Source organism: Eptatretus burgeri, unplaced genomic scaffold, assembly GCF_056783735.1.
Source record: "Eptatretus burgeri isolate ZD-2024b unplaced genomic scaffold, Ebu_testis_v1 Ebu_testis_scaffold_3158, whole genome shotgun sequence".
Lineage (NCBI taxonomy): Eukaryota > Metazoa > Chordata > Myxini > Myxiniformes > Myxinidae > Eptatretus > Eptatretus burgeri.
In genome coordinates this window covers 270,191-282,500 of record NW_028225106.1, presented here as the reverse complement: position 1 = coordinate 282,500, position 12,310 = coordinate 270,191, and the positions used below count along the sequence as shown (strand labels likewise).

Below are 12,310 nucleotides of genomic sequence, written 5' to 3'. Positions count from 1 at the left end.
CCACATACCTACTTACCCACATTCCCACATACCGACATTCCCACATACCTACATACCCACATACCGACATACCCACATTCCCACATACCCAGATTCCCTCATTCCCACATACCACATTCCCACATTCCCACATACCTACTTACCCACATTCCCACATACCGACATTCCCACATACCTACATACCCACATATTGACATACCCACATTCCCACATACCCACATAAAACTCCGTTATGGAGGGAAGATTGTCGATAAATACAAAAACAGAAAATAAAGAACGTTGATTCGTATCGAGGGAATAATCATCGACGAACTCGGACTCGATTTTTCACTTTCACAACACAATCTGAAACACAAACAATCCGTTAAAACGAAACGTTCAATCTTTGTATTTATTTTAAATCATGGACACGTGATGTGGCGGGAACCAATCAGACACCGCGATCTCCCGGTTCGCTTTTTCCCCAAACAGCTCGCGCTCTTCACTCGGTTACCACAGCGTACCGTCCTTCACCCGACACGACGTGCGGTCCACCATGACCCGAGATCTCAGAGAGAACACCCCGGGATCCACGAGCGGCTCAGATGGAGGATACGTGGTCGGTCCGGGAGGTTCTCCGGAAGACCGCGGGTCCATGGTCGGATCAAACGAGGACAAGGGGTCCAGACCCGGTACGTTACGTTCACTTCGTATCGAGAACTTGTTTCCCGTGCTGATTCGTGCTGTGTTCTAACACAGGAACTCATTGATTTAGTGAATGTCACGATGTCTGGAGCGGAGCCGGAATTGAACTGTGAATGGAAATCCCATCCATGACATGTTACCCTCCCGCTCCCTCTTCTACATGTATGACATCATTTTATACCTCATCACTTCATTCATAATTCGATTCCTCTTTAATCTCGTTTACAACAAATCAGATGAAGATTTACTTGTGGTGATGGACATCTGCACCGGCACACAGTGGCCTGTTCTTGAGGACTGCAGTGGCATCTCTACCGTCCTTAAGAAATCACTGAATGAGAAGACAAGAGACTTACCTTTGCTTTCAGAGGAAGGTATGCTCACTGATGCAACACCTTCCCTGTGCATCACCAGGTTGGGAGTTTATAGCTCGTCCTGTAACAACCTTATTTGAGGCCAAATTATGTTCAATATGTTTAAACATGTGAAGGGTGAACGAAGTTACCACTGAACCGGTCGGTTGTTTGTAAAGCAGAGTTGGTGAGAGTTTACCAGGAAACTAATTAATTATGCTCGATGGATGGAAGTCACAAGTTCAAGGTCAAAGTTTGACCCAAAAAATCATTTTTCACGAAATTTTGACCTGAAGCTGTTGCCTCGACATTTGACCGGCTGTAAGAACTGTTATGAAACCATTGTCACGGGATAGGTATGTTTGTACCGACTCTGTTTATTTGTTTTGGTAAAATATCATAAAGGTATACCTGGTGTTTACTCAATGGTTTGGGTGTTGGACTTGGTTTACTTGGGTCCTGAGTTCAAATCCCACTTGGCTGTTGAATGAATACCAGGTGGGGTTGACTCAGCTTGTCATCCTTCTGAGGTTGGCAAAGTGATACCAGCTGGCTGGGATGATTGAGCCGTTTGAGTATCCTGTGTCAGAGTGGACACCTGTCCAGGATTGTGTCCAATATCCCAGGTAACTGCTGTCGCAGCACTGATGCTCTCTCTGTACAGAGTGTGGTCTTCATGGATGGATCATAAAGGACAAGTTTAACAACATTCCACACCGCGACCTTGAGCAACTCCAGCCTGGACAGGAAGAGCGGATGAGAGAAGTCCATTTTGGGAAACATCTTGACTGCAACAGGAGAGGAAGTAGAGCCAGATTTCTGGCTGTCATTAGAGAACCACAGAACATTGACAAGCATGTGGTCAGATGAACAGATTGGAGCGGTGGAAAAACAACAAATATTTTACGGGAAAATGGTCGAAATCAGATTCAGAAGAGATTGAGTCCCATTGGTTGAGATCCCGGTTGTGAAGTTGACCGATTGAGTCAGTCTCAATGAATCGCAGAAGTCTTTTTCTGAAGTATCATGGAAGGTGACGGAGGTACCCACACCCAACCAACTGGCATGATTGCAGTTCAAGTCACCACATATGAGGAAGAGAGAGTTGGGATGAGAGGATTTAAGTTGGTCCATATTTTCAGAGAGTGCGGTGTAAATGGAGTCATCACTGTTTTGGTGGACGGAACAACACACATAAACACATGAGGTGGGAGTGGAGGGGAAGCCATGGTCAGAGGTATTCCTGGGGGGTGTGGGGGAGTGAGGTCAGTGCATGGAGAGTGAGGAATGGAGTGCTTGATGAAGAGAGCAACTCCTCCACCAGGACCAGGCTCAGGTCTGTCATTCCATAGGAGGGATTATCCAGGGAGAGATACGAGGGAGTAAGTTCTGGAGACATCTCAAGGATAATCAAAGGAAATTGTATGCCCTGAGCTCAATTTGGAATGCCATAGCAAAGGGGTTGAATACTTAATGTTAAGACATTTCAGTTTTTTTTTGTAAAAATTTACAAAAAATGTTTTCAGTTTGTCATGATGGGGTATTTTGTGTGGATCAGTGACAAAAATTAAGTTGTGTGGATCAGAGTCGTTCACTCACGACTCTTAAGTTGACAACTTATCTCAGGTAACCAGTTTGTAAAATATACCACAGCAGGTTATAAAGAGGTGAAAGGTTGGCTGTGATCATGTTCAAAAGATTTTGTCCAGTGGTTTCACATCGGATGAATCCGACAGGCCAATTGTGTCGCAAAAGTCCTCAGGGGGTGAAAGCTTTGTGACACCCCCACATGGAGAACAACCCTGTGTCCACAGATCAAGCTGTCTCAGAGGGAGGTTGTATTGGGGTTCTCCAAGCTATGAAGGAGAATACGTGACTGGAAGCATGTGAGGAGAGAGTGGAGGAACGGGCAGGCTGGCTTTTCGATAAGGCCAGCAAGGAGATGCCTGATTTGAAGTCATCTCCAAGACAACAGCAGGGAAGTAGATTTGACGAGTCGACCGACCAGTTGATGAGAGCAACTAACATACAGCAGGGTGAAGTTGGTTCTTTGTCGTCAGGGAATGTGGTTGCTGAAGTATCCCACTCTCAGCATACCGTGGTCTCCAGATTCCTCCTTTACTGTTTGAGTAAGTTTTAAAATTAATTTTGTCACATGAAATTCAGAGAATGTGCCTTTCTTGCACCACATTAAATTGAGCAGTTCAGGAGAGACAAGCTTTCTCTCCTTTGCCTCCTCCGTTTTGGGATTGATTTTGGGATTGATTTTGTGATAGTTGGGAATTGATTTTGTATATTTACATGCATTTTATCATCCATGAATGTGGAGCACTGTCGAAAGCTTCCTTATAGTCCATCCAGGTGGTGGACAATTTGGTTCTTCGCATTTTGAAATTTCCAAGTACGGCCTTGTTCAGTCGTGGGTGGTGGCCCTTTTGTTCTCCCTCTAAACCTCCAAGTTGGGTTCAGTGATGGAACATTATTTCTGTCATGATTCCTGTGAGAAGTTTGTATGTTGTTCGTGGACATATTATTGGCCGGTATTTGTGAGGAAGTTGGGTTTCTTCAGAGTTTTTTGATGAGAAATGTGTTTCCTTCTCCAAACCACTCATGCACTTCCTTTTCCTCTTGGATCAGTTGTTTGAATGTCCTGGTGTCGTGATTGTGGGGAGCATCAAGTTGTTTCAACCAGAAGTTTGGAATTCCGTCTGGGCCTGGATTTTAAAGATTGGTGGCATTTTTTGAAGTTGTTTTTAATTATTTATGTCTTCATCAATTATAATCACTGGGCACATTTCCTCCACCTTCATGGTGCTTCTTCTTTTCCAAGTCCACGATCCATTCTCCTTCCTTGTTGTGCTCCTTTCGATCTGCAAGAATTCCTTTCCAGAATGTTTCCCCATCTTTTGTTTTTCAGGGGAAGTTGACACATTCTGCTTTTGTTTCCCTAATTCGTGGAAGATTCTCTTCGGGTTACTCTCAAATATCATGTGGTTTTGTTTTCTCCTGTTGTTTCCTTCCTCATACGGTGGTGTATTTTTTTTTTAATCTTTCTTACTATCATTTCCAGATTTAGTTTGTTTTCAACACCCAAGCACTCGAGGTCTTTGTCTCCAATTTTGTGTTTGTTTTTATTTTTTTCATTCTCTTCTTTCGTTTTGTGTTTCTCTTTCCTTTCCTGAACTGTTATATTTGTCCAATGTGTTTGGTGTGTCTGTGTACGTGTGTGTGTGTGTGTGTGTGTGTATGTGTGTGTGTGTGTATGTGTCCACATCTTCATATTTTCACTTTAAAAATTGATTTCTCTGTTTCCGCTTGTCCGATCGATGCAAAATTTTAAACAGAGGAGGAACTCCCGATGGAGAATGTTTTTATTGTTAACATTGTCGTCATATGTCACATGGTATGGCAGCCACATTTAATTAAAGGGAAAATTTGAATATCATTTTTTTTTCTGAAACCACTCAACGAAAACAATTGAAACTTTGCATATGTTATCAACTCCTCATGGGGTGTATCGGGTGATAATGATGACGTCATCAGTGAAGTCTTCTTCCAGCCATGATTGGTTGACTTGAAATCCTTCTCTGAAAAATCTGAAACTTCATTTATCTGATCTATGACCAGACTTGAGTGCATAATTAAATTTTTGACGTTCATATCCCATTCAAAGAAACAATGTGATATAATGGGGTGCATGGATGATACGAGCATGTGGGCCATGATAGTAGTGGGGCATTCAGTTAATAATGGTAATTATGTTCAGAATGAACGTGCAAGGTGAGACGATGTGCTCGACGAGTGCTGTTCAAGTTGCAAAAGTGATTTATTTTTGTTTTTGCTCAATTCTTAATTTTCAGAGAAAAAATTTGAAACGTCTTCAAGTGTCAACTGTTCCTCATCATTGGACAGAGAAGCTTCTTTCGATCATCATCTGACAAAGACTTTTTCTCAGGATGTTGACAAATTTCGGGATGTGTCAACAAACAACAACTGTGACAGGTGGATCAATGTCTTGCAACAGGAGAGACAAAGAAGTGAGAAGACAAACAATTTTGCTGTTACAAACAAAGACGTCACCTCATCGTGGTTAAAAGGATGTATTGAAATATGCACAGGTGAGACGTCATACATGTGCACTCTGTGTCATAAAGGATTTGCTTCTTCTTCATATCTGTTGACACATCAAAGGTTGCACACCGGTGAGAAATCCTACAAGTGTTCACCATGCAGGAAGTCTTTCTGTTCTTCATCAAATTTATATCGTCATCAAAAAATACATTCAGGGGAAAAACCCCACAAGTGTTCTGTGTGTGACAAAGCGTTTAATCAGTCATCACACTTGCATGAGCACCAGATATTGCACAACAGGAAGAAACCCTACAATTGTTCTGTGTGTGACAAGGCCTTTGCTAATCCATCAACTGCATTGATACATCAAAGAATACACACCGGAGAGAAACCCTTCAATTGTACTGTGTGCAACAAAGCGTTTCGTCATCCATCATCTGCATCTAGACATCAAAGAATACACACCGGAGAGAAACACTACAAGTGTTTTGTGTGTGACAAAGTGTTTTCTCGTTCACAAACTGCATCGGCACATCAAAGAATTCACACCGGAGAGAAACCCTTCAATTGCATTGTGTGCAACAAAGCGTTTAATCATCCATCATCTGCATCTAGACATCAAAGAATACACACCGGAGAGAAACACTACAAGTGTTTTGTGTGTGACAAAGTGTTTTCTCGTTCACAAACTGCATCGGCACATCAAAGAACACACACCGGAGAGAAACCCTACAAGTGTCCTGTGTGTAACAAAGCGTTTAATCACGCATGGAACTTACAGAGGCATCAAAGAATACACAACGGAGAGAAACCTTACAATTGTTCTCTGTGTGAAAAAGCGTTTACTGATTCATCAACTGCACATAGACATCAAAGAATACACACCGGAGAGAAACCCTTCAATTGTTCTGTGTGTGAAAAAGCGTTTTCTGATCCATCAACTGCACTTAGACATCAAAGAATACACACCAGAGAGAAACACTACAAGTGTTCTGTGTGCAACAAAGCGTTCAATCAATTATGTAACTTTCGTAAACATCAAAAAATACACACCGGAGAATAACCCTTCAATTGTTCTGTGTGTAACAAAGCGTTTAATATTCCATCATCTACATCTCGACACCAAATAATACATCAAAGCAAAATAATTGAAGCAAATGCAGCGCCATCGATTGCGAAGAAGAGAAATTAAAAATATAAAAAGATACATCAACAAATATACACCGACAACTGGGAGAACGATAAAAGAGCAGGAAGATTGTCACAAGATCTGGAAAGAGTTGGGGAGAGAGAAAGAAGGCACTTTGCAGTGGCTTGGAAGACGTCATGTTCACTGGGATGGAGAACGAGTCAGAATACAGTGTCTACAGAAAGTTTTCACCACATTTAAAAATTTTCACCTTTTGATGCCTTTTCACCTGGTATTAAATCCACTAAATCTGACTTTTTACACCTTTATTTACACATTGCAACTTACAACTTCCAAATGAAAAAACAAATTCTACAAATTTTAGAAAATTAATTAAATATAAAAAAGTTCATATTCTGTGACAATATAAAAACAAGAACAATTATCCAAAGCAATTTATGAGAAGAGAAAAGAGCAGAACAAGGATCTGGACGGGTTTGAAATCCTGAAAAAGGAATAACTAAACATCGAAAAGAAATACCTTGAGGGATCGCCTGTGTCACGATTACATCATCACTTCACGGCATAATTGTTGATCCAAATTCAGATGGAGATTTCCATTTGATGTTTCATTATCTTCTTGACTTCATAAAAACGTTTTGCGTGGAAATTCGGGAATATCGCTGCATTCCAATCGGTAGTGAATAGAATGTGGGTCTTTGGGATTTCGTGAAAAATCTTTGGCACCACGGACAAAGAATTCCAAAATGTCTGCCAAGGCTCCCTTGTCCCAAGGGAACGACTTGTAAAAGGATCAATCCACAAAAGTGTATCACTTCACCCCTGAGCTGGGCATGCTGATCAGTTGTGGTCGGAGTAGATGTGGTTGTAGTTGCAGTCGTCGTGGAAATAGTGTTCAGGATTGTCCATGGGATTCCCAATTTCTGGTGCTTGTATTGGTGTTTGTACTTCTCAGCTTGATTTGATTGTTTGTTCGTTGATTTTCTTTCCCAGCACGATGGGATGTTGCGCATCTAATGTACTTCTCTGTCATAACGTTTTAAATGTAATTTGATGAATGATTTTACACATTGACGTCATAATAAGTCATTAAATTTGGCACCTTTGCTTTACATTGCACTTCTTGATGCCAAAGAAACCAAGTCCGTCACAATCATTGGAATCTCCCACGATGAAGCTGAATCTGTGGGTCTCTTCCTCTCACACCGGTGGTCTCTTTATCTTCTCCAAGTTCCTTTCTGGTCCTGCACCCCTCTGCTTTGCTCTGCACCCCCATTCCGAAATTTTGCTGCAAAGGGCTTTCTCGGTCTTCCAGTAACTAACTTCTGTTGAAACTCCCAAAATTCAGGTTCTTTGTTCACATCCACTCATTTCTTACTCCTTTCTCCAGCCTGTGGAACCAAATTCTTCAGACTGATCAACCTGACTCTTCCGTATTCAATATGGCTGTTCACAAACACTCCCCCTCCCCAATCCATTCTCATGATATTTTCCCTCTCTCCAAGCCTTCCTTTCCTCCCCAAGCCCTCTCCAAAATAAAATCCCTCCACAAACCGACCTCTTCCTTTCCAGATTAATGTGCTTTCCCCCCTTATTCCTCACCATCCTTTTCTTATGCTATTCCAGTTTTCCTTTCCTCCTCTTGCTGTGTTTGAGCTTGCATTCAGCTTGTTCACCTCTTTGTCCACACACCTCCCTATGATCTTATTCTTCCCCATGCCCATTCTTTATCCAAGTGACCCTCCATTGTTCCTCTATGCTGTTATAGTTGTGTCCTGCCTCCACCCCCCCTTCAACGATGTTCTTTTTATTCTGTTGTGTTCGGGTCTTTTCTGTGTTCAAGGTCTCCCACGAGTGTCTCAAAAAAAGATAGAATTCAATGATTGGAAAAGTTTTTGTTGGTTTTTGGGAATTTTTGGGGTCTTCTGTGTACAATATGCAATATTACTGTATCTAACGGTGATCTTGTTCCAAGTGTGTGTCAAAGAAATTCTCAATTCCTCCTGTACATTTGAGTCAATTGAAACAGTAAAAACAAATCCGAACATGGATATGGAGAATCGGGGTAACACAAGTAATCCACTCTTTCCCCGACTCTGCAGTTCTTAGAAACTTTGAATTCTTATGAAGTTTTCAGTGAGACGAGGTCTGTTTATCCTCCAAACATGCTGACTCCATCACTGACATGTTGAGGGTTCAGGGAAGAATCACTCACAGCTTTGTTGCAGCAGCCATCTGGAGGTCAGCTTAATTTTGAAGGGATAAGGAATATTTATGAACTTAAGGTTTATCGGAGTTTTCAGAGGGGGTGAGATCATCCAACGATGTTTTGATCATCGTCGAGACAGAACTGCGTCAATACTGCAGCCTTTTTGGTGCTGGGATGGATCACACATGGCTTCTTTTGAACCCGGAGTCCCCCGGGGGGAGAAAGGGGTTTTGAACCCGGGACCCCCTGAGGGGAGAAAGGGGTTTTGAACCCGGGGGGGGAGAAAGGGGTTTTGAACCCAAGGGGAGAAAGCGGTTTGGAACCTGGGACCCCCGGGGGGAAAAAGGGCCTTGGAACCCGGGAGCCCCGGGGGGAAAAATGGGCTTGGAACCCGGGACGCCCGGGGGAAAAAGGGGTTTGGAACGATTCTTCCCCCCCCCCCGATAAGCATCTGCACTTTTTCTCTTTTCTGGAATTTTGATTGATTTTGCTTTGAAATTTATTCTTTATTTATTTACCTCAGAAAATAAGAAGTTCATTTAATTTATTAATTTTATTACAAATAAATAATTTGTCAATTTCCAACCTGTCCGTGTTTGTCCTTTCCTTCCATTGGTTTGTAATTGTCAAAGAGATCAAGAGATAACATTGATGTTTTGCCGAGGGCACGCTCCCCGCTCAGGTAACCACGTGACCTCGAGTTAAACGGAATAATTGGACAGTGGTCATCGGAACTCGTGGTTAACTGGGTGGAGTTCGTGGTTTAAAACAACCCACCGAACCACAACGTTAATTGTGAGCGATGGCCCCAGGTCCGGCTCGACCGAGGACAACTGGGGATTAATCCCCCTGAGTGACAAGCTGGTGCCGCGGTACCCGTGGCTGCAACAATACATTCCCACATACCTACATACCAACATACCCACATACCCACATATAACTCCGTTATGGAGGGAAGATTGTCGATAAATACAAAAACAGAAAATAAAGAACGTTGATTCGTATCGAGGGAATAATCATCGACGAACTCGGACTCGATTTTCCACTTTCACAACACAATGTGAAACAAACAATCCGTTAAAACGAAACGTTCAATCTTTGTATTTATTTTAAATCATGGACACGTGATGTAGCGGGAACCAATCAGACACCGCGATCTCCCGGTTCGCTTTTTCCCCAAACAGCTCGCGCTCTTCACTCGGTTACCATAGCGTACCGTCCTTCACCCGACACGACGTGCGGTCCACCATGACCCGAGATCTCAGAGAGAACACTCCGGGATCCATGAGCGGCTCCGATGGAGGATACGTGGTCGGTCCGGGAGGTTCTCCGGAAGACCGCGGGTCCATGGACGGTTAACCCGAGGACAAGGAGTCCAGACCCGGTACGTGACGTTCACTCCGTACCGAGAACTTGTGTTTCCCGTGCTGATCCGTGCTGTGTACTAACACAGGAACTTATTGATTTAGTGAATGTCACAATGTCTGGTGTGGAGCCGGAATTGAACTGTGAATGGAAATCCCATCCATGACATGTTTCCCTCCCTCTTGTACATGTATGACATCATTTTATACCTCATCATTTCATTCATCATTTGATTCCTCTTTAATCTCGTTTGCAACAAATCAGATGATTTACTTGTGATGGACCTCTGCACCGGCACACAATGGCCTGTTGTTGAGGACTGCAGTGGCATCTTTACTGTCCTCGAGGAATCACTGGATGAGAAGACAAGAGACTTACTTTTGCTTTCAGAAGAAGGTATGCTCACTGATGCAACACCTTCCCTGTGCATCACCAGGTTGGGAGTTTATAGCTCGTCCTGTCCCAACCTTATTTGAGGCCAAATTATGTTCAATATTATATTTAAACATGTGAAGGGTGAACTTAGTAACCACGAAACCAGTCGGCTGTTTGTGAAGCAGAGTTGGTGAGAGTTTACCAGGAAACTAATTAATTCTGCTCGATGGATGGAAGTCACAAGTTCAAGGTCAAAGTTTGACCCAAAAATCATTTTTCACGAAATTTTAGCCTGAAGCTGTGACCTCGACCTTTGACCTGCTGTGAGAACTGTTATGAAACCATTGTCATGGGATTGGTATGTTTGTTCCGACTCTGTTTATCTGTTTTGTTAAATTATAAAGGTATACCTGGTGTTGGTTTAATGGTTGGGATGGTGGGTTTGGTTTACTTGGGTCCTGAGTTCAAATCCCACTTGGCTGTTGAATTAATACCAGGTGGGGTTGACTCAGCTTGTCATCCTTCTGAGGTTGGCAAAGTGATACCAGCTTGCTGGGATGATGGAGCCGTTTGAGGATCCTGTATCAAAGTGGTCACGTGTCCAGGATTGTGTCTAATAACGCAGGAGACTGCTGTCGCAGCACTGATGCTCTCTCTGTACAGAGTGTGGTCTTCATGGATGGATCATAATGGATACGTTTAACAATATTACCCATCACAAAGAGTCAGGGACTTGAACTCTCATGAGCACCTGACTAATTCAATAATTTATAGTTAATCATAACCTCTTTTAATTGAGGAAAGTGTGAAAATGTAAAATATATAGCTTTATTCATGTTTGTTTACTTGTTTACGAGCAAATACTACGTGTCGCTTCACGAATGGGAATATTCAAGGGAAGAGGGAGGGGAGGGAGGGGACGAGGGAAAGGAGGAAGGGACGAGGGAAAGCAGGGATGGGAAGGATATAAGAGAGGATGGAGGTGAGAGGGGAAGAGGGAGAGAGGATGGACGTTAGAGGGGAAGAGGGAGAGAGGAGGGAGGTGAAGGATAGAGGGATAGGAGGGAGAGGGATCGGGTGAGGAGAGACAGAGGCAGAGCGAGAAGGCAGAGAGAGGACAGGCGGGAAAGTGTGGAGGGGGAGAGGAGGGAGGTTCTTGGCAGATGTGACGCTGAGTTTAACACCCATCTGGGAGACAACACACACATTTATGAATCACCCTGACTGTGAAACACCGGGATGACAGTTTGTAGCTGGGTCGGGATTCAAACCCAGGCGAGACCGCTGAGAGCGAGCATGCGTACCTCTCGGCTATCCTGCCGTGATCTGGTGATTCATTGCTGTTGAGGGAGTGGGAGGCGGCACAAGGGGATGGGAAGGCGAGGGAGGAGTGGCATCATGAGGGGGGAGGGGCATCGTGAAGGGGGAAGGCAGCTTGAGGGGAAGAGAAGGTAGGGCAATGTTTCATTTCACTCATTTCAAGCATAGGTTCAAACCAAAGCAAACAACAATGACGCTTTCATCGAAGTGGAGGTATTTTTGCTCACGCCATATACAGATGTAAGCAGCAAGGATGGTTCATGAAGATGATGTCAGCTGACTTCCAAGCAGAGGGAAGATGACCCCGGTAAAATTATAGAGTGAGTGGAGCAGAATGTTTGTAAGTACAACGTGTCGTCGTTTGATTAAATTCGTCAGCGAAGCGACGGGTACTTCTCCTTTACGCACATTAAGTGAAAGGTGGAGTTAAGCAGTTTGTTCACTTTGTCTGTCCGTCAGTCTGTCGACAAACATCAGATTATGTTCGAGGAACAACTCCATTTCAGTTGAAAGTTATATTTTGAACATTAATCGGAAAACAAACCTGTAGTTTATCAATACTTTGGCGATGAATCCGTCCCGATCACACATGCACGGAGAGGAGGAAGATAATAGTTTTAATCTGCCTGAAAAATTGAAACAAAATTGAAAATAATTCCAAATAGGAAACTTACTGTTTTAAGGATGTTATAAAGGACACAAACAACAGTGTTCCGTCTCCACCTCGATGCCCCGAAGCGAGTGCACAAGTTACCCACCCGGAGGATGTCACGGCAGAATGGA

The 12,310-nt window shown here is 43.2% G+C and overlaps 2 protein-coding genes across 3 annotated transcripts in view; both read left to right on the top strand.

The window, feature by feature from the left end:
- LOC147006644 (uncharacterized) overlaps positions 1–12,310 on the top strand; it is a 205,073-nt gene that overhangs the window by 185,546 nt on the left and 7,217 nt on the right. The window contains exons 2-5 of one of the 2 annotated variants that reach the window (XR_015054689.1): positions 472–671; positions 921–1,058; positions 9,652–9,851; positions 10,097–10,228. Coding sequence is in view for 1 of the 2 variants with exons in the window: in XM_085868317.1 (XP_085724443.1) it covers positions 536–671; positions 921–1,058; positions 2,852–2,913 (336 nt within the window). In the remaining variant the exon portion in view is untranslated. Of the gene's footprint in view, positions 1–471; positions 672–920; positions 1,059–2,851; positions 4,645–9,651; positions 9,852–10,096; positions 10,229–12,310 lie in introns of those variants that run through there. The other variant, XM_085868317.1, reaches the window with a different exon arrangement.
- Positions 4,902–8,347, top strand: LOC147006645 (uncharacterized). The gene has a single exon (XM_085868313.1). The coding sequence runs from the start codon at positions 5,170–5,172 to the stop codon at positions 6,169–6,171; it is 1,002 nt and encodes a 333-aa protein (XP_085724439.1). The 5' UTR covers positions 4,902–5,169; the 3' UTR covers positions 6,172–8,347.

Bases quoted from the DNA above. Each gene is read 5' to 3' on its own strand.
- LOC147006645 (XM_085868313.1), top strand. From the start codon at position 5,170: ATGTGCACTCTGTGTCATAAAGGATTTGCTTCTTCTTCATATCTGTTG.